Below are 21,978 nucleotides of genomic sequence, written 5' to 3' on the forward strand. Positions count from 1 at the left end.
CATGCGATCATCAGAGACTTTTTTTTTACTTTTAAAAGCAATTTTTTGGCTGAAGAAAAAATGCTTTTAAAAGTAAAAAAAACACCTGATGATCGCGGGGCTTATCTGGGCATTGGGGGGGCGGGGTGGGAGGCAGGGATTTTTGCTACCGGTTCTTCGAACCACACACCGCTATCGCTACCGGATCAGCCGATCCAGTCCGAACCGGGAGCATTTCACCCCTGCCGTGGGGCCACCCTGGAAACAGTGAAGGACTGGCGCGTGATGCCTCTGCCAGCGAAAATGGAGCATGGCAGAGCCGCTAGAGAATATCACCTGGCAGGTACTCAGAGGACAACATTTTCTTGTAGGGCATCGTCTGGGGTGTCGTTTTCCTGAAGAATAGACTTGGTCAGACTCTACTAGCTTTAAAAACCTGGCTTGTTGTTGTGTTTGGCTCAGATTGTGGGATTGAACTTGAATCTTGGTTTTATTGATGGTTTATTGGTTTTATTGACGGTGTTGGTTAGTTTTCCCCTTAGCTTCTATATTTGTTATTTATAATTGTTTGTGATGATTTTATTTTTTATTACCTCCCAGCGTCAAATGTTTGAGATGGCTGGCCAAATAAATCTATATATATAAAAGCGAAATACCACTCACACATCATCACAAAATCTCTAGAACCGTAAAGCCTACACACTTGAAATTTGGCACGTATGTTCCTCTTGGCTTCTAGGTGCTTGCTAAGAAAGGATTTTTTGAAATGACCATCAGATCATTAGTATTTCTTATATTATTATTAACACGCTCTGATGCTAAGGAGTTAGACATTCTACTCCCCCTCCCCACCTGAAAAGAACTCTGTTCCAACTGCCACTTGGGTGTAGATGTGGCCAGCGTGTGACTCATCCAGCCTGTGGGTTGGGAGTTTAGACATTCTACTCCCCACCTGAAAGGGAGAGAAGGGGATAAGATAGGAGAGGCTTCTATGGAGCAAGCCTGAGGGAGAGAAGGGGATAGTAGAGGATCAGTGAGGCCAGCCTGAGGGAGAGAAGGGGGATAAGATAGCAGAAGCCTCTGTGGGGCAAGCCTGAGGAAGAGAAGGGGGATAAGTTAGGAGAGGCCTCTGTGGGGCAAGTCTGAGGGAGAGAAGGGGAGAGGAGAGGCTGATCATAACTACTTATTAATTTTCAAACTGTAAGTGTCAATTTATCAAGCCCAATCACATAGTTTGGTAGCGGATGTTGTGACCCAGGCCCAAGTAGGTAGTAGGAAACTCAGTCCATGAAAAAACAAATAAACTTTATTCGAACAGCTGAGAATTAGTTCATTCCCAGCGTCGTTCAACTCAAATTAAAACAAATTCCTCCCAACACAAATTCCTCAGTCCTATCACAAACCTTGGTCCAATTAGGCAAAGGCCTTTCTTGGCAAACGTTTAGAAGTCACAAAAATAAATGCAAGACGTAGACGAAGCAGAAGACGAAGCTACCAACGTTGTTTTCCGGAAAAGCCCAAATGCCGCTACTCGTCTGTTTTAAGCCTTATGGGAGGGGCCAATCACCTCTTGGCCCTACTCCTGAGTTGTCCTTTTTGCTTGAGCTACTCTTGCCTTCTGGCAGCTGTTCTCATGCGTGCATTAGGAACAGGCTCCTCCTGTTCCTCTGCCTCACTACTGTCAGCCTCTGGAGGCTCTGGAGTCTGCACCTCACTCCCCGATGGCCCTGGCCTCACCTCAGTCTCATCGCTGTCCGACTTGGTTGCCAGCTCCGCAGGCTGCTGGCGGACCATAACAGTGGAGCACGGGTATCTAGCTAGTTGAATATATAAAATAAATCAGATTTCTTTTTTTTAAAAAAAATAGTTTTGATTGAGGATGTATAATGGTAATTGGAAATAGTAAAGAGATGTAGCCAAGAGAATACTCAGATGAAACACATCTTAACCCACAGCAGGATTGTGGGTGAGGCAAGCAGCTCAGAAGAGACCTTCCCTAGTTTCTTGAGCTGCAGAGGAGACAGGAGGAGATACTTTCAGACTTGTTTGATTCTCTTAATGTAACCTTACAATAAAGTAGAATTAGCTCATCTGCCTGTGTTTTCGGTTGTGTCTTCCTTATAAGGCTGTTGGAAGATGATTGGGATCACTAAGAAGTCTTTATTTACAGCTCTGCTGCAGTACCAGATGTTCTGTTGCTGTCGACTTGAATTTGAGCATAAGTGTGAGGATGAAGGACTGATCAGATTCATGATGAAGGGAAAGACTGCATTGCATTCACCAGCTATGCTCCCCCACCAAAAAAAACCTTCATGCATGAAGAGAGGAGGAAATAGCATAGAACTCTATATTTTTGCACAAGATAGCAACAGCAGCAACCAGTTTTATTTTAGTCATTTCTGGCATATCTTTGTGACCTTGCTCTTCCTTATTTCTATTGTGCTTTTGTCATTTGAGTTGCTGAGTTGGCTTATTCAAATCTTTTTCACTTAGGCTGTTAGTTGCCATAAAAACTTTATAGAGCAGCTGGTACTGCTGAAATAATTGTTACCCCTGTAAATAGTCTGTCAGCCACCTGAATTTCCTGTTGATTTGGATATCTCATATAAAAAGAACCTATTATTTTTTTTTACATATCTAGGGACATTTTCATATACGACATTTTTAAAATTAAAAGGAAAAAAATATTTTTGTTCCCTGAAAAGAATGTATGAACTGATTGAAAAGAAAGGGCAGTAGGTGTCCAGAGGTGATTATATAGAGGGAAAATTGAGCTCTGGAGCTTAGAAAAAAATGATTAAGTTTTGAAAAATGTATGTTACAAGATTTTTTTTTAAAAAAAACCCACCCTTCCTGAGTTATATAAAATTATTTAAGAATGAAAAGGATAGCATTTTTTCACTCACTCTACCTTTTACCAATAAATAGTCACATCTTTGCATAGCTTGTCAAAACTTGAGACTTTATGCGTACAGAGATATAGGAAGCTACTTTATTTGATGATATCTGTTGCCCCATTATAGCTTGGTACTATTAATTGTGATTGGCAATGTATTGTAACCTCCAGAAGAGAAGCACATTTCAGGTCATCTTCTACCTTATTCTTTGAGCCTAGCAAAGGTTAGTCTAGGGCTGTGATGGTGAACATATGGCACCTAGAAAGGCTCTGGAGCCTGGGGAGACAGAAAAATGGGCCTACTGGGCCCACCGTGCCATCGTGTGTCAGGAGTGAGGGGGAGCGGGGGGGGGGTGTTGTGCGTGCATGTACGGGGGTGGGGCACATTCAATTATGGGTGTGGGCACACATGCGCACAACTCCCCCCCCGCTCCTGGCACCCGATGGCAAAAAGGTTAGCCATCACTCATCTATGGAAAGGAGTTTCTTTCTCCTGAAACTCATGCTGTGGTATGAACAGGTTTCCTTGAGTCAGACTAGGCTCCTGACGATTGCATGGACATGTTCATGTTGTTTTCTTGGAAGAGGTTTGCCACTGTCTTTTTCCAGGTTTGTTGTTTGTTTGTTTTGACTTTCTTGTTTACTTTATCAGCCTGGAATTTCCTGCTGATCTCCAAGTCAAATTCCATTTAACTTTTTCAGGATCAAACAAAGCTAGCCTAGTACTGCCATCTGCTGTGACTTTTGTGTGGTTCACCTCTGAGCTGCAAAGGAGGATCATATAGCAAATTGATTTCCTCCTCTTAGTTATTAGTTCAAAAAAGATTCACATTAAAATGGTACAGTTCACTTATTGGATGTTTCTATTTGTTTTTGGTGTAGCAAAAACTTTCATTTGGCAACATATACCCATACATACTGTATATCCATAGATTGAGAACCAGTACTTTGTAGTTCATGAGTACTTCCGATGTAGAATGTCACAGAGTTCAAATCTTTCTATACATTAATTACAATTAGAATTAGAATAACAGAGTTGGAAGGGACCTTGGAGGTCTTTTAGTCCACCCTCCTGCTCTAGGCAGGAAACTTTATACCATTTCCACTGATTAAGTTGTTCCACTGATTCTGTCAGGAAATTTCTTCTTAGTTCTAGGTTGCTTCTCTCCTTGATTAGTTTCTATCCATTGCTTCTTGTCCTGCCCTCAGATGCTTTGGAGAATAATTTGAGTAAAAACTTTTGAGTAAAAATGAAAATCGTTGAGATGTAGAAGATAGAATATTGAATATCCCTGAAAAAGTCTGAAATTATACCATGTTTTGGTCATCATGTGTGTAATTACCGGTACTTTTTTCAACTAAACCTACTTTACTAGATAAAATGAAGCAGAATCATGTAGAAAATTTGGCCACTGAATCCCTTACTTAATTGACGAATCCAACTTAATGCATTTTTAAAAAATGACTACGTAGTCTATACTTGAACATATTCAGTGACTTGTATCAATAAGGAAACAGCTGCCATTCCAAGATCTTTTTTCCAAGTGCTATTAACAAGCCATATTCTTCTCACTCTGTACCTGTGTCTTTGATTTTCATAACTAAAGGTGGCAAACATATCCAACAGGCAAACTCCTGTTTTCCTCATAACAACAATCCTGTGAAATGTGTTGGGCTGAGAGAGAGTGACTGGCCCAAGGCCAATCAGCTGGATTTTATGGCTAAGGTGGAACTAGAACTCACAGTCTCCTGGTTTCTAGCTCAGTGCCTTAACCGCTAGACTGAACTGGTCTTTTGATGACCCAAAGGTGCTTTTTCAGGAGGGAACTGGAATTTCTTGTTATTTCTTTTGAAGAGGTTTTGCTTCTCATCCAAGAAGCTTCTTCAACTCCAGCAGGATAGTGGGGAATGGAAGGATTTATAATCCTTGCAGACTGCTGGTCATTTGCATCCTTTTAGAGGGTCATTGAAGCACTTGGAGGTTTATCTGTATCCTCAGGGTCATCTGAGTAGTGCTCCCGGTTCTGCATTGTTTTCCTCTGGAAATCCATTCTTATTCCCACACCATTCAAAGGGTGCTCATCCCAAATTGTATAGCTAAAAGTCTTTCCTTTTCAAGGAAGTCCAGTTGCCTCCTGAAAAAGTCTGCAGAGATTCTCAGTCATCCAGGTCATGGTTGTCCCAAAGATGCTTTCTCAGGTACTAACTCATAAGCGAGCTGAAGAAGTTTCTTGGATGAGAAGTGAAACGTCTTCAAAAGAAAAAGAAGCTTGGGAAATTTTGAAAAGTGAGATTATAAAAGCACAGTCTAACACAATACCAGTGAAGAAGAAAAATAGTAGATCTCAAAAGAAACCAGCATGGATGCATAAAGAACTATCTGACAAATTGAAAGACAAAAAGGACAAATATAAAAAGTGGAAAGAGGGGCAAATAACTAAGGCAGAATATCAGCAAATAGCCCGAGCCTGTAAAGATGAAGTGAGGAAAGCTAAGGCTCACAATGAACAAAGGCTAGCGACAAAAGTAAAAAATAACAAAAAAAGCTTCTTCCAACATGTTAAAAACAAGAAAAAAGTCAAGGAAACAATTGGCCCATTGCTGGGAGAAAGTGGCAAGAAGATGACAAGCAACAGGGAGAAAGCAGATCTACTTAACTCATATTTTGCATCTGTCTTTACACAAAAGGAAAAACAATCCAACCTATCAAAACAGCCCTACAAAAACGAGATTAGAAACCCAAGTTAAAATAGGGAAGAAAATGGTAAGTGAACACCTGTCTACCCTAGACGAGTTCAAATCACCAGGACCGGATGGATTACACCCCAAGGTTCTGAAGGAACTGGCAGACGTGATCTCAGAACCACTGAACTATATCTTTCAAAGATCCTGGAGCACAGGGAGCTGCCAGAGGACTGGAAAAGAGCTGATGTAGTTCCCATCTTCAAAAAGGAAAAAACAGATCCAGGAAACTACAGACCTATCAGTCTGACCTCAATACCGGGAAGATTCTGGAAAAGATAATCAAGCAACGAATCACCGAACACCTAGAAGCAAACAAAGTAATAACCAAAAGCCAACATGGGTTTGTCAAAATCAGATCATGCCAGACTAATCTTATCGCATTCTTTGACAAAATGACAAAATTAGTAGACCAGAGGAATGCTGTTGATATAATTTACTTGGACTTCAGTAAAGCATTTGATAAAGTAGACCATAACCTACTACTAGATAAAGTAGAAAAATGTGGGTTAGACAGCACCACCACCAGATGGATTCGTAATTGGCTGACCAACCGCACTCAACGTGTAGTCCTCAACGGAACTACATCCACATGGAGGGAAGTATGCAGTGGAGTACCCCAAGGCTCTGTTTTAGGCCCAGTACTCTTCAACATCTTCATCAATGACTTGGACGAGGGATAGATGGGGACCTCATCAAATTTGCAGATGACACCAAGCTGGCAGGAATAGCCAACACTCCAGAAGATAGGCTCAAGTTACAGAAAGATCTTGACAGACTTGAACATTGGGCGCTATCTAACAAAATGAAATTCAACAGTGAAAAAAGTAAGGTTCTACATTTAGGCCAAAAACAAAATGCACCAGTACCGATATGTGGTACCTTGCTCAATAGTAGTACCTGTGAGAGGGATCTTGGAGTCCTAGTGGATAACCATTTAGATATGAGCCAGCAGTGTGCAGCAGCTGTTAAAAAGCCAACACAGTTCTGGGCTGCATAAACAGAGGATAGAATCAAGATCACGTGAAGTGTTAGTACCACTTTATAATGCCTTGGTAAGGCCACACTTGGAATATTGCATCCAGTTTTGGTCGCCACGATGTAAAAAGATGTTGAGACTCTAGAAAGAGTGCAGAGAAGAGCAACAAAGATGATTAGGGACTGGAGGCTAAAACATATGAAGAACGGTTGCAGGAACTGGGTATGTCTAGTTTAACAAAAAGAAGGACTAGGGGAGACATGATAGCTGTGTTCCAATATCTTAGGGGCTGCCACAAAGAAGAGGGAGTCAGGCTGTTCACCAAAGCACCTGAGGGTAGAACAAGAAGCAATGGGTGGAAACTGGTCAAAGAAAGAAGCAACTTAGAACTAAGGAGAAATTTCCTGACAGTTAGAACAATTAATAAGTGGAACGACTTGCCTTCAGAAGTTGTGAATGCTCCAACACTGGAAATTTTTAAGAAAATGTTGGATAACCATCTGACTGAGATGGTGTAGGGTTTCCTGCCTGGGCAGGGGGTTGGACTAGAAGGCCTCCAAGGTCCCTTCCAACTCTGATGTTATGTTATGTTATGAAAAACCAAGAAAGCCCAGTTGCCTCCTGAAAAAGCAGCTTTGGGACAACCCATGACCTGGATGACTGAGAATCTCGACATATTTTTGGTCTTGATGGTATTTACTCTATTTCTCATTCCATTTTGATGAAGAGTCTTAGATACATAGTCTTTAAGCTTGCTATATGCACATTTCATTATCACTCCATCCAAACCACTTTTAAGTGGCTTGCTGATCAGTATGGTAGTTTATAAAATGCATTGCAGGAATTGGCGTTTGATTTCTTCTCACAATCCACTCTGAAAGCTATCTGCTTAAAAAAAATATTAAACAAGATTCATCCAACAAAACTTATTCTTCAAAAATCCAGGCTGATATTTAGTCAAAAAATTACTTTTAACATATTTAAAAATTAAGTTTTAAGATTCACTCCAAAATATTCCCAGGTGTTAATGACAGATTGGCTTATAGCAGCGGTCCCCAACTTTTCTGGTACTAGGGACCGGTTTTGGAAGAAAAACAAAATTTCCTCTCCTTCAGTAATCTGGCACTTCATATCTTGAAGATTTCTCACAGATAATATATAAATCTTTGGTCAATCGATCTGCTAGTTTCTGCAATATCCTAGGCTGCAATTTATCTTGTCTGAAGATTTAAACTCACTGAGACTAAGCAGATATTCCTGTGTCATCTTTCCATCAGTCTAAAACTTCAAGCTCTTCATTCTGCCCTTTGTCGTGTCCCACTCCTCCACTGACGGCCGGGTCAGGGAAATCCGAATCAGGCATGCCTCTGCAGCTCTGCCAAAGTCCTAGCAAAGTCCTCAGGGCAGGCAGGAGACCAGAAAGTGACTTCAGCAAGATATGTTTAGACTTTGCTTGACTCAGAGAATGCCAGAAAGCAGATCCTTTATATAGGCCATGGGGTGTGGCTCCATGACTCAGCACTTATCCAGGCCTGCCCCTCCCTTCCTTCTGTTGCCTCCGCCTATCAAGTCTTCTGACGCGAGCGTCACTCCAGTCGGCAGCTGTTGGCAATTGACCTCCCTCAGGCTCACATGCTGTGGAGGAGGGGGAGGGGTCTAGTTGCTCCGTTTGCCTGGGCATGGAGCCAGAGCTGGGGGCTGGAGGTATTTCCTCCTCTTCAGCCTGTCTGGGCATGGAGCCAGGAGGCATACTAGGACATTCCTCCGTGTTCGGAAGCAGATAAGAAGGCCCCGGCTGTGGTGAGATCGGACGAGACACAACACCCTTCACATTTTTTTCTGATTTGGTTTTGTTTTGTTGGAAGAGACTAAATCAAAATAGGTGAATAGCTTTTCTTTTCTTTGTCCTCAGTTAGAATTATGTAGTGTTCATTGATCAACAGATATACAGATTCTTTGTTTTGTTGAACATATCTGAAGATTCTGCATTTGTTTTTAAAATTCTTAAATCAGTGTTACCTAATTCTGAACTTTGTTTTCCCCATATTGAGTTCCAGGCTTTGCATTTTTTCTTGGTAACTTATTACACTTCTTTTTCAGATTTTCATCTGACTTTTTGTCTAATTGTGTTACTTTGTACCTACTTTTTTTTTTAATCTGGACTCTTATTGGAGTTGTTTGCAGTAATTTCTACTTATTTTAATTTATAACCTTTTAATATTTTTCATCATTAACTCTGACAAAGGGGAAGCATATATGTGACCAATTATTCTACAAAACCTAATCACACAGGACTTGCATTTTTATACGAAGCCATCAAAACTAAAAACAGACCTCTTTGTAGATAATTTTTTTAGAGCTTCTGAAATGAATTTAGGGATTTTTAATTTGGCACAGTTCATTGAAAGGTCCTACAATTACTTCCCTTGGTTTGCAACACTTGCCAAATTTTATGACAACTCTCAAAGCTGTGGGGGGAGCCATATTTACAGCCTTGCTCCTAAAATCTATTACTCCATTTTTAATGACACATTTCTTCCTGTAGCTCAAGGCAACACATGTGCTTCTTTCCCACCTCTGTTTTACTTTCCAAATTACAATGAAAAGTATGAAAAGTGAAACATGGTGCTCATACCAATGAATTATTCAATAACTTTCTTGGCCGAATGGAATTGGATTGTCCAGTCTTAGCCCAACCTTTCCAAACTAGATACTTTTCTGATGTGCCTGCACAACAATACCAACACTCCTTGGAAGAAATGCTGCAAGTCACTTCGTCTTTGCTTTTGCAAGATCAAGGCTGCTAAAACTCACAGGACCCAAACGATTTCAGGTGGAGCCTATCTGGAAGGAGATTACTTGATCACTAGGTGTGAACACATCGCTCCCTTGGGGTTGTAGGACTGCCTCTTAGGGATCATCCCCTGTTTGTGAACAACAAGAACCACAAGAGAAATGCTGCCATAGATTTCTGATCTGATTAAATTATAGCTTAGTATTGATGCAATGAGTCATGGAAATGGAATGATGAAAAAGAGAATGTCCTGCAAGCAAATACTGGAGTAATAACTAACAGGAGCAGATATAATGGTAGGTTATAAACTGTCTGTTACAGGGGGAAAAATTAATCAGTAGTTGTAAACAAAACCAGTTGGATTCATCTCAACCTGGACAGCAACGTTGAGACAGTTAACAGGGAAGTATATTTATATGGATTATTTTCAACTTGTAGATCTCCATGACAAGCAGATGTGTGCAGGAGTGAGAGCCACAATCTGTTTGCTTGACCTAAATCTTCCCTGGCAGGTTAAATTGACTAGGTCAGACTGGTACTGTGATTATAAGAGGTGATTAATGCCTTCTTGGCTGATGGATGTTTCTCGATTGCTTAAAGGAAGCAGTCACATGAGCCTTGTTGGGGAAAAAGAAAAAAAAGCTCCCTGAACATGAAAGAACCTTGTAATTAAAGGGAGTCTTTAATCTTCCAAGTCTAGGAAGGTGATTGAAGAGGCAGCTTTGTACCTGCAGATTTGGACCCACTTTAATTTGGGATTTATCCAGTATGTAGGACTGAGATTACATTAGTTGTCTTAGTAGAGATCCTGCTAGTTTCGCTGGACCTCTTGGCACATACAAGTAATAACTTAAATAATAATTTAAATTTTAATTGCTGTAAGCTGTTTCCTGTAAACAGGAAAAAGTGGAACATAAACATAAGTCTAGACCATCTACCCCACTTTCAGACTTTCAAAGTAATCCAGCCAAGAAGCACACGTGAAAGTACTGTCTCTAAGTTTATTGTAAGGTTGCATGAACAATGTCTTGCAAGTGTGAAAAATATATTCATCCCCCATTGCCTGTACAGCCTAAGGGACTAGGGAGCATCCCTTCTGAAGCGTTTGTACATCCCTATTTCTTCTACAGCAGAGGTGTCAAAGTCAATTTCATTGAGGGCCGCATCAGGGTTGTGTTTGACCTTGGGACCGGGACGACATTGACAGGTGGGCGTGGCCAAGGTGGGCGTGGCCAGCTTGTCGTCACTCAGGTTGGTGCCTGGGTGGCCTGAGCGCTCTGCCAGCAAAACGGGCTCCCAAGCTCCATTTTTGGCTTTGACAACCTCCTGCAACCCTCTGCTAGGGAAAACAGAGCTTTTTTGATGGCAGAGCCTTTTTTGATGGCAGAAATACTGCGGGCTGGTCCTTCACTGTCACTGTTTCCAGGGTGGCCCCATGGACCAAATCTAAGCACTCCATAGGTCGGAGGTGGCCTTCAGACCTTGAGTTTGACACCCTTGTTCTACAGGCTAAGCTGCCACTTAATTAACCACTGTACTGTCTGCAGCTATTCCCACATCTCCCATTTCTACATACCATAACATTAAGCACAGCCAAAGGCCAGACAGTACTAGTGGACTTGATTTTACCATATTTGAAAGCCTCCATGTTGGGGAAGGTGGCAACCGCACTGTTCTCCAATGATGCTATAATCTGCCTTCAGGTATAATGATAGTGAAAACGAAGTGACAGTGGTAGTTTAGATACAGAAACGTTAAACAGAGTTTTGGATATGTAAAATACTAATATCTTTGAAAGCAGTTTTTGCCTTTTGGAACAGTCAGATTGCTCACTGGATTAGAAGCCCTATCTTTATGGCTTTATTGTAATTGATTAAGAGGAGCAGGTGCTTTCTTCGTAAGAGTCTTTCTGAGAACAGGTTTCAGGCTGGTATTGTTGTATTAGTTGGCAATAAAATATTGTTGATTTAGTACCTTGTTAGAATTACCTTGCCAGAAAGAGATAGACAAGACTTACTGGGTGAAAAAAAATGGAATAAGCTTCTTCCTTCCATCCCCATTTTGTCATTGCTTTCTAAAGCAGCCTTTAAAAAGAAGAATACAGTGGACTGGAGTGGAATAATTTTGGAACTTCAGGATATTGATGAAACAAGTGGAGACAAGGGCTTTGTTGTAGCTGACAGATGTAGTGATAGGCCTGCCCGGTAAATCCAGTTTTATTGCTATATTTAAAGCCATTCTTTTATTGCTGTGTGATACTGAAGTTACAGTCTGTTCATCCTTTTTGTTGAATGAGACTGCAGTATCTTTCTGAAAGTGTGAATAGAAGCTAAATAACTTTTGACAGTCTTCACCTGCCTAGAATTTCCTTGGGTTTCCAGGATCTTTTAGGATAACCTTGCCCCATCTAATTTCTTCCTGATGGCAGAGACTTCAAATCCCATAATAACCCTAAAGTTTGCACGTCAGTTTCCTATATAAATACTAGTTAAGAGATGCTTTTAGATTGACATCATCTCAGGGGTGAAATCCAGCAGGTTCTGACAGGTTCTGGAGAACCGGTAGTGGAAATTTTGAATAGTTCGGAGAACTGGCAAAAGCCACCTCTGGCTGGCCCCAGAGTGGGGAAGGAATGGAGATTTTGCAATATCCTTCCCCTGCCACACCCACCAAGCCACACCACACCCACCAAGCCACGCCCACAGAATCAGTAGTAAAAAAAATTGGATTTCACCACTGCATCATCTGCATGTTAACTAGATCTTTTTGGTTAACTGGAGTTTAGAATTGGGTAAAAAGATTCTCTATATTGGTGTAAAAATTCTCATAACTAATAATAGGTTAAAAGATTGCAAGAGGAGAAGAACTAAATTCATAATTTTGTTCCCATTTTTTAACCGATTAAAAGAGAGTTGATCCATTAGATCTGCAGCACTCTTAAGGAGTATTATTTTCACTTCATGTAGTTCTGTATGTGAATAGTTTGTTATATTTAGTGCGTCTTCCAAACAGTCGTACCTTTGATATTAAAGTATACCCATATATCCATCATTTTGCCATCAAACCCTGCAGTTCTGTAAGAGATATTGCAGTGGAATAGATAAAAAGAATTTTGAATTCAATCAAGCTTTATCCATGGGCGGGTTTCAAAACCTGTCGCTATGTTCGCTTGTGGGCATGAGCGCTCTTGCACACGCGCGTGATGCTTCTGCGTATGCGTCTGGCCGTCTGGCCGAAGCCTCCTGCCGCCGCTACCAGTTTGCCCGATCTGTTGCGAACCGGTAGCAATCCACCACTGGCTTTATCGCCGCAACTTTTAATTTTAGAAAGCACATTAAAGAACTGTATTATTGGGTAACTGTACTCCTGTTTCAAAAAGTTTTAAATTTCCCACACTAGCGGTTACTTTTTAAAAAATGGTTATGTAGCATGTAGTTTACATTTTTTATTTAACAGAATTAATGCTTAAAATCAGCAGTAGTGATAGTGTATTACTATACAGATAGTCCTTGACTTATGACCACAATTGAGACCAGAATTTCCAAAGCCGGACAAGGTGGTTATTCAGTGAGTTATGCCTGATTTAGGGCTGCAAATTTCCAATAGTCCTTTTAGCTGAAATACATAACTTTTCAGTGTCTGAATTTCATTCCATCAGAGATTGAACAGGAAGCCATCTGCACAATCAGGTTCCTAAGATCTCATAATAATAACTGGTGGGAATCATCAAAATATTTTATTGTAGTAATAAAACTGGCGTAAGGTGTGTATGATGGAGAAAAAAATGCAAAAGACAGTCAGGTACTGCAGATGGGTCTGTTCAGTCTTTTGGGTGATAATGAAAAATGTAATGACTGATAATAAGTCTTCATTTTAAGGTTTGCAGCTAGCAGAAGAATGAATGGGAATTTCCTATGTGGGCTAGTAAATGTATCTACAAAAATATTTTTTCCTTTGTTTTTCAAATAAAAATTACTGAATAGTGTTGCGGAAACATAAAACAGTATGGTTAGAATTATACACTTGAGTTACCAGCCAAATGAAAGGGCATGCTGATAGCAGCAGGTAATTCAGTTTTATAGAAGTGATTTTCCAGTGTTTAATTGCAACCTGGATATCGTGAAATCGCAGGCAAAACCTTTACTGTTTTGTTGTTGTTGTTGTTGATGCTTCTCTTAAGGGCAAAAATATTGTGTATTGTAGCTTCTCTTAGTAGCTCAAGATGATTCCCAAGGACAGACAAATACTTTCAGTGACAAGAAATAATAAAAAAGAATGAAGGTTGTTTTGAAAGTCAAATGAAAAACACTGGGAAATTACCCACTGGATGGAATTGGGCAGAGATGCCACCAAAGATATGAATATGCACTTAATATAAGCACTACCAAAATATTAAAAATGGATATACAACGGTAAACTATTCGTGCATAAAGTTTAATCATTTGAACTTAGTGATATTGAAGAAGGAACGCTGTGTAATTTTTTTCAATCTGTGTATTATACTTGGTTTTTGAACAATGTGCTGGGAGTTAGTTATACTTCAAAAATTATCCGGAACAAAATCAAAACAAGATAGTTCTCACTTAATTTATTTATTTTTATTTATTTATTTTTCAAATTTATATACCGCTCTATCTCCCTAAGGACTCAGGGCGGTTCACAGGCAGTTAAAATACATATAAATACAGATTAAAAAACAATTAAAAAACTTATTCTATTGCCCCAAATTTAAAATAGTATAAATAATAAAAACCCCTTAAAACCCATAACTTTAAAATCTAATCCAGTCCCGCGCAGATAAATAAGTGTGTTTTAAGCTCGCGACGAAAGGTTCGGAGGTCCGGAAGTTGGCGAAGTCCTGGAGGGAGTTCGTTCCAGAGGGTGGGAGCCCCCACAGAGAAGGCCCTTCCCCTGGGTGTCGCCAGACGGCACTGCCTAGCTGACGGCACCCTGAGGAGTCCCTCTCTGTGAGAGCGCACGGGTCGGTGAGAGGTATTTGGTAGCAGTAGGCGGTCCCGTAAATAGCCCGGCCCTATGCCATGGGGCGCTTTAAAGATTGTCACCAGCACCTTGGAGCGCACCGGAAGGCCACAGGTAGCCAGTGCAGTCTGCGAGGATAGGTGTAACACGGGAGCCACGAGGGCTCCTCTATCACCCGCGCAGCTGCATTCTGAACTAACTGGAGCCTCCGGATGCCCCTCAAGGGAGCCCCATGTAGAGAGCATTGCAATAATCCAGGCGAGACGTCACGAGGGCGTGAGTGACCGTGCATAAGGCATCCCGGTCTAGAAAGGGGCGCAACTGGCGCACCAGGCGAACCTGGTGGAAAGCTCTCCTGGAGACGGCCGTCAAATGATCTTCAAAAGACAGCCGTTCATCCAGGAGAACGCCCAGATTGCGCACCCTCTCCATCGGGGCCAGTGACTCGCCCCCAACAGTCAGCCGAGGACTCAGCTGACTGTACCGGGATGCCGGTATCCACAGCCACTCTGTCTTGGAAGGATTGAGCTTGAGCCTGTTTCTCCCCATCCAGACCCGTACGGCTTCCAAACACCGGGACAGCACTTCGATAGCTTCATTGGGGTGGCCCGGTGTGGAGAAGTACAGCTGGGTGTCATCAGCGTACAGCTGGTACCTCACACCGAAGTAATAGGGACCAGAATTTCCATCATTAAACAATACAGTGGTAAAGCACAACATCATATGGCCATGCCATATTTGATGACAGTTCTGGCAATTCCTGATTACTGTTGTTAAGGAAAACACAGGTTGTTAATTGAGGACCTCCTGTGATGGCGACTCTGACTTTCTGCTGCCTTCCCTCTTTGACTTTGCTTGTGGGAAACTGACAGGGACAGTAGCAAATTATGATGAATGAAAAATGAAATGAAAAAGAATATCTTGATTTTCAGTGTCAAGGAGGACTTTATAAGCTACTGTACTTTTAAAAGTAATTAGCTTAAACTGTGCATCTGTTTCAATTGAGTTTCCTTTTATTCTGTGACTTGAACAAGTTTTTTTTCTTTTTTCCTTAGTGTTTTGTTTCTTACCTGCGATCTGTCTACCTAATGAAGAACAAAGAAGTATTTGATGTGTTAAAGTTACCCATTGCTGAATATGCCCTGTAAGTGCCATTGATCTTCAGTAATTGTAGATGCCGTACAAAAACTATACATCCTTTTTTTTTATAGATTTCTTTTGAACTCGGAAATTTTAATCAGTGAGCCAAGCCAACATTGGCTCACTGATTAAAATTAGCAATGAAAATCAGTTTGTTAAAAAATGGAGATTAGTCAAACAGAGCTAATGGAAATGAGGAGAAAAAGCAATAAATGAATCCTTAATCATTTTGTGCTGCCTGTTAAAACCCAATAACATGGGTGCCAATTTTTAATTTTTTAAGGTGTCTTAGAAGTCCTCATTAGTTAGTCCTCACTTCATGGGAGAGTTCCCCCTGTTCATGTCTAAGGTTTTAGATTTGGTCCTTTAGTTCTTGGAAAACCCTACCCTAAAGTTTTAAGAACTATTGCCATTCAGTGATGATAATCCTGCACTATTTTATTTATTTATTTGTTTTTTATCTTGCCATCATTTGCGATCAGCTCAAGGTGGCACAGATCCACACTACAGAATTCCATTCAGTTATATCTTTTGTCCTGCCTAATTTGTTCTTATTTTCTAAGATCCTTCTCTGATACCCTGACTTGTTTTGCATCATCCCCCCCAAAAGCCTTCTCCTTCCCAAAAAAATCATAAATTGACAACAGGATCAATAGCAAATTTGCCATGTCTGTCTGTCTGTGTGTCTACCAGCTGTCTACTTACAAATAGTCCTCCATGTTTTATGATCAGTCATTTTACAACCATTGGAAGTTAAGTCGGACATGGAATGGATGCTTTAAAGAATATTTTCCCTTCCATCTCACTTGGGGCTTATGACTGTGGGACTGGTTAATGCTGTGAAAGCCCTTCCCCCCCTTTTTAATTAACTTTTGATGTTTGTCTGTATTTTGAATTTTAAATTTAGCTTTTATGTTTTTAGCATTTTATTTGTGCGCTGCCCAGAATCTCTCTGTGTGGGAGATGGGTGGCTCCTAAATGCAACAGATAGACAGATACCGTGTTTCCCCGAAAAGAAAACCTAACTGGAAAATAAGCCCTAGCATGATTTTTCAGGATGCCTATAATATAAGCCCTACCCAGAGAATAAGCCCCAGTTAAGATCTTCAGGCAGATCGTCAGGCATTTAGTACTGTACTTCCCTGAAAATAAGACCTAACTAGAAAAATAAGCCCTAATGTGTTTTTTGGAGCAAAAATTAATATAAGACTCTGACTTATTTTCGGGGAAACAGAGTAGATAGACAGATCGATCGATCTGTATTTCCTATTCTTTCTCTTGGATAATAGAGTATAACATATTATATTCTCTCTCTCTATATATATATATAGGGGCGTGCATAAGAGCACCAGCGTGCCTACCGTTCCTATCCTAATGTTCCCTTTGGTTGTATTTAATTTGTGTGGTTATTTCATGCTTATACTTATATATATTGTTGTTTGACTAAATAGATAGATAGATAGATAGATAGATAGATAGATAGATAGATAGATAGATAGATAGATAGATAAATAAATATGAGGTGATCCCCTCCTCTGATTCTATCCACAGAAATACAGCCTTATAAATAGGTGGAACAGAAAGAGGGAGACTGGCCCAGACTGGTGTACATTCATAATAATGAATGAAGTCTTGAATCTGGGTTTCACCAATTACTACACCAATAATTACAATAATAATGACAACTAATGTATCTTGCCTAACAAAAGAAATCTCATTAGACGTCAACATGAGGTTTTTCTGGAAGTATTTCAGATTCCCCCTCTGGGAATGTCAAACCTTAGGTGGCTTTTACTGTTCAGATGGGTTTGACATTTGAGAACATTAAAAAGTTCCTCTGGGCTGAGTCAGATCAATTATCCTTCTAGTCCAAAACTTTCAACCGCCAGTATTTTTCAGTGCATTGGCTTGTGTAGAAGTTGTTTCAATGTATAGGCTTGTGTAGAAGAATTGGGAAGAACTAAAATCTTGATAATGTCATAGTACAGTAGTAGTGTTATATTTTCTCAAAAAAAAAAATCAGATTATATTTCTATCAGTAGTAATAATTGGTTTGAGCTGTATTGTTAATGGCAGAGTGATTTGTTGCCCATTTGATTAAGGCCTGAGGGATTGAAGGTTTGAATCTGCACTGATTTTCAGTGGCTCATTGAGCCACTGTCCCTATCCTATTTAGAGATATCAGATAATTGAACACTAGGCTTTCTGCATGTTCCTTTGATCATTATCCCATCCCTCTGTTAAAAATTTTCAACATAATAGATGTCAGGCAAGGTCACATTATATTATGTTTACTTCAAAGAAAACTGCTGTGGAATTCTGCCAGCCGTATGCATTTCTTATGCCAAAGATTAATAAGCCTGGCTATTTAATTATGAGTGAAATGTTCCTTTGCTTTTCATTGTTCCATCGTTGTCAGGTGTATGGTGCTTGCATTGCCCATATGCTGTTTTAATTCTTTTCACCATTATTTTATAGGATTGGTTTCTCAGGGATGCCGAGAGTACAAATCCTTTGATTTACATACAACTTAATTAAGGATGGGTTAAAGACCAGGGCATCTCTAGAGCTTCCACTCCAGAGGACTAAAAGGATATGAAAATGATTCCAGGCTCATCTCTCTTGGCTTAATTTGCTAAAAAGTATTGACTTTAGTCATCCATGTCTTCTCTTTATTTTTTTCTCCCCCAAAATAAATTGTGGACAATGTATTAAAGTGCAGATCTGCAATAATTAGTTTGAGAAGTGAATTATAAGGTCCCAATTTTGCTTTTTGTTTGACTTGTAATATTCTGACTGATTTCCATCTCATTCATACCAAACAAAATACTAAATGCAGTTCTCAAAGGTGGCTATTTATGTAATCCTTTGTCTAGAGGAAGGAAGTAAGTCTTTTAATGGCCATTGAATCCAATATGCAATAAGGGTAGACTGAAAAAAAGATTTAGTTTGTCTTTTTTCCACTTAAAAGCAGGTTTAACTATATTCTAAAGCACAATGTAAAAAAAACTTCTGAACACACACATACCCTCAGTGTATGATTGTGAAGTTTTAATAAAATGCTTCATGGGATACTGGTTTGTAGGGTAAAATTGATTAGTCTCTACTTCTGGTATACAGTAGATACCTTTACACATTAAATGCATGTCTGGCTTTGAATGATGACTTCTTTCTTATAAAGGTTTCCATATCATTCTTTAAAGTTTTTTTTGTATACTCTTGTCTTCAGAAATCAGGTGGGTAGCAGAGAAGGGGAGGGAGAGAGAAAGAGAAAGAGACAAACCAAATTTTAGAAGGCTTCCCCAGAAAGAATGATTTCATGTCAGTTCTTTTGTCTTTTTGGCAAGTTGTGAAGACTTTTTCATTTCTAGTTTTTACTTTGATTTAAACGCTGCAGGATTTTGGAGTCTCACCAAATCTTCCTACCAAATTACAGCAGCAATGACAGTGATGAATAATTAAATATGGGAAGAAAATTCATGTTTAATTAATTAAGTTATAATTATCTACACGTTCAGCCCTTCCTTCCATTTGTCCTCATCTCTTTGGAGTACGACCCGTGCAAATCACTTCAAAAATGTTACTCAGCCCTTTTATAAATGGACTCCTATTTTTCATATTTGAGAATGGTTTGTTTGATTGCACTTACTTTAATTATATTACAGCTGTGTCAGCCATTCAGGAAGCAGTATTGCCAAAAAGCTGGGCTAATGATAAATAAAGAATTACATATTAGAAAACCATGTATAGGATAACGATAATGGAAAGTTAAGGATTGAAGAAATATATAAAAAGTAGCTTGTAAAAGATTCAGATTTTTAGTTGGCCAGAATTAATTTTGTTTGCCAGATGTATGAAAAGTCCCTCACTATTAAGATAATGCCCTTAATAATCTTACTGTGGTTTTTCTTTGGTTTTTAAAGTATAGCATAAACTCAGCAATTATAATTTGTTCCCCATCTTTTGTGCCTTATTGAGTGTAAGTCATACATAAGTCATACATTATTACTCTGCGTGTTGTGTTTGGCCTACATAAATGTTAAGAATTGCTTCCAGCCAGTAGATGTTTGCTGTCTTACAAAATAACACCATGCAAAACAGATTTTGATGAACTTTAACGGGTAGCCTTTAATATCAGAGCAGAGATCCTGTTCTGATACTTGATATTTTTCTATTTTGTAGCTCTCTTGGGCTTGCAGTGGCCCCTCGTGTACGATTTCTCCAGAAAGTCCAGAAGAAACTGCATACAACGGAGCCTGAAAAAGAGGGGATGGAGCAGGCTGAGGACACACAGTTTTCTTTAAGTGATGAGGACTTAGAGAAATGCAGGAGAATTTTCTCTAAAGCAGGCATGTTGGGACAAAAAGAGACAGAGGGCCTCTCTGGGCAAAGCAGTCCCGTTGAAGAACCATTGCAGAGTCCGCCTGAGCCAAAAGAGCCGGCAACAGTCCATGAATCAAAGCTTGAAAGCTTAAATTTTTTCGATGATGATGATGACGATGATGCCTCTAAGGACGTGCTGATTGTAAAACGGCGAAATGTATTTGGCTTAGAACCAGAAGAGAAAGCACCATTGGTAAGGTTGTTTTTTTTTAATGTTAAGAGCCAGCCTTCTTCTTCTGGAAAAGGGTTATGATGGTCATTGTCTGGCTTTCCGAATATACATAGTTGGCTATTGCATTACACAAAATACCAGACTATTAAGCCTATGCCTTGATCTAGCAGAGCTTTTCCATTGTTCAGATATGAATTTGGGATAGCTGGTTGTAATAATTAATTTATTACCCTGTTTCCCCGAAAATAAGACATCCCCTGATAATAAGCCCAATTGGGCTTTTGAGCACATGCACTAAAATAAACCTCCCCCCGAAAATAAGCCCTCCCTGAAAATATTTAAATGCAGAGCTGGAAATCAGGTAAGACGGCAAGAGAAGCCCCATCTTGCTCCATGTGCCCCAAAATAATAAGACTTCCCCAAAAATAAGGCCAAGCACTTATTTCGGGGTTCAAAAAAAATATAAGACAGGGTCTTATTTTCGGGGAAACACGATAGTATGAAGCTCTTGTAGGGATGCGGTGGCTCAGTGGCTAAGTTGCTGAGCTTGTCGATCATATGGTTGGCAGTTCAGCGGTTTGAATCCCTAGCGCTGTGTAACGGAATGAGCTCCCGTTACTTGTCCCAGCTTCTGCCAACCTAGCAGTTCGAAAGCATGTAAAAAATGCAAGTAGAAAAATAGGGACCATTTTGGTGGGAAAGTAACAGCGCTCCGTGCGGCTTCGGCATTTAGTCATGCCAGCCACATAACCACGGAGATGTCTTCGGACAGCGCTGGCTCTTCGGCTTTGAAATGGAGATGAGCACCGCCCCTAGAGCTGGAAAACAACTAGCACACATGTACAGGGAACCTTTACCTTTACTTTGAAGCTTGTACTGGTTTAGATTGAATATAGGTAGTGCTTGCCTTACAATCCATAAGTGGGACAAGAATTTCTGTTGCCAAGTGAGACAGTTCTTAAGTGACTTGTGCCCATTTTACAACCTTTTTCTTAAAGTTGTTAATGAAGCACCGCAGTTAAGTGCATCAAATAGTTGTTAAGCAAAGGCAACTCTCTCCCATTGATTTTGCTTGTCAGAAGCCAGCTGGGAAGGTCGCAAACAGCAATTACATGTTCCCAGGATACTGCCATTATAATAAATACATGTCGGTTGCCAAGTGCCCAAATGTTGATTACATGACAGACAGGATACTGTGATGGACATGTGAGGATTGGTCACAAGTGACTTTTTTCAGTACCATTACTTTGAATAGTCGCTAAACCTTAGTTGTAAGTCGAGAACTGCCTTTAGACTCTGTTTTTTTAATTGGTTGATATCTAAGTTGCACAGATTGAGTTACTTGGATTGTGCGTATTAATGCAACCTTTCCCAATTCATCATTCTCCAGATGTGTCACACAACATATTGGGGAATCAAGTGACTTGCTGTCAGGGTAATTGGAACCTATCAGATCGGGAAACTTATTAATATTCTCTTTTGTTGCCGACTAATAATTTAATGCTTGAATTTTGTGAGCTTCCCAATAGTTCTTATACACTAATGTTAGGGTTACATCATAGATTTTATTTTTATAAGACTTTAAGAAATATTAGTAACTTGAACTTGTATAATTTGATAATTTGGATGTTAAACTCTTTATTATTCCTTTGTAGTCCTAATTAACATTGGATTGTAGATTAGTTAAAATAGAATAATTGGTTTTTCCTTTTATTGCTTTACAAAGCAAAAGGAAATGTAGAATTATTCCATTGCAGAATATTATGACAAGGGCCCTGGAAAAAGCCCTGACATTTTTTGGAGAAGTACGTTATTTTATTATATGCCAACACTAGTTCAATCAAAAACTTCTAATTTTAGACTTAACACACACATTGGCATACTCACACTTTCATCAGCAAATATATTTTCTA

General features: G+C 39.8%; 1 protein-coding gene across 2 annotated transcripts in view; it reads left to right on the forward strand.

Annotated features, from left to right (window-relative positions):
• Positions 1-21,978, forward strand: part of DDX10 (DEAD-box helicase 10) — a 175,604-nt gene that overhangs the window by 35,687 nt on the left and 117,939 nt on the right. The window contains exons 12-13 of one of the 2 annotated variants that reach the window (XM_058185010.1): positions 15,426-15,514; positions 19,693-20,086. In XM_058185010.1, coding sequence (XP_058040993.1) covers positions 15,426-15,514; positions 19,693-20,086 — 483 coding nt within the window. The remainder of the gene's footprint in view (positions 1-15,425; positions 15,515-19,692; positions 20,087-21,978) is intronic. The other variant, XM_058185011.1, reaches the window with a different exon arrangement.

This window comes from Ahaetulla prasina, chromosome 5, assembly GCF_028640845.1.
Source record: "Ahaetulla prasina isolate Xishuangbanna chromosome 5, ASM2864084v1, whole genome shotgun sequence".
NCBI lineage: Eukaryota > Metazoa > Chordata > Lepidosauria > Squamata > Colubridae > Ahaetulla > Ahaetulla prasina.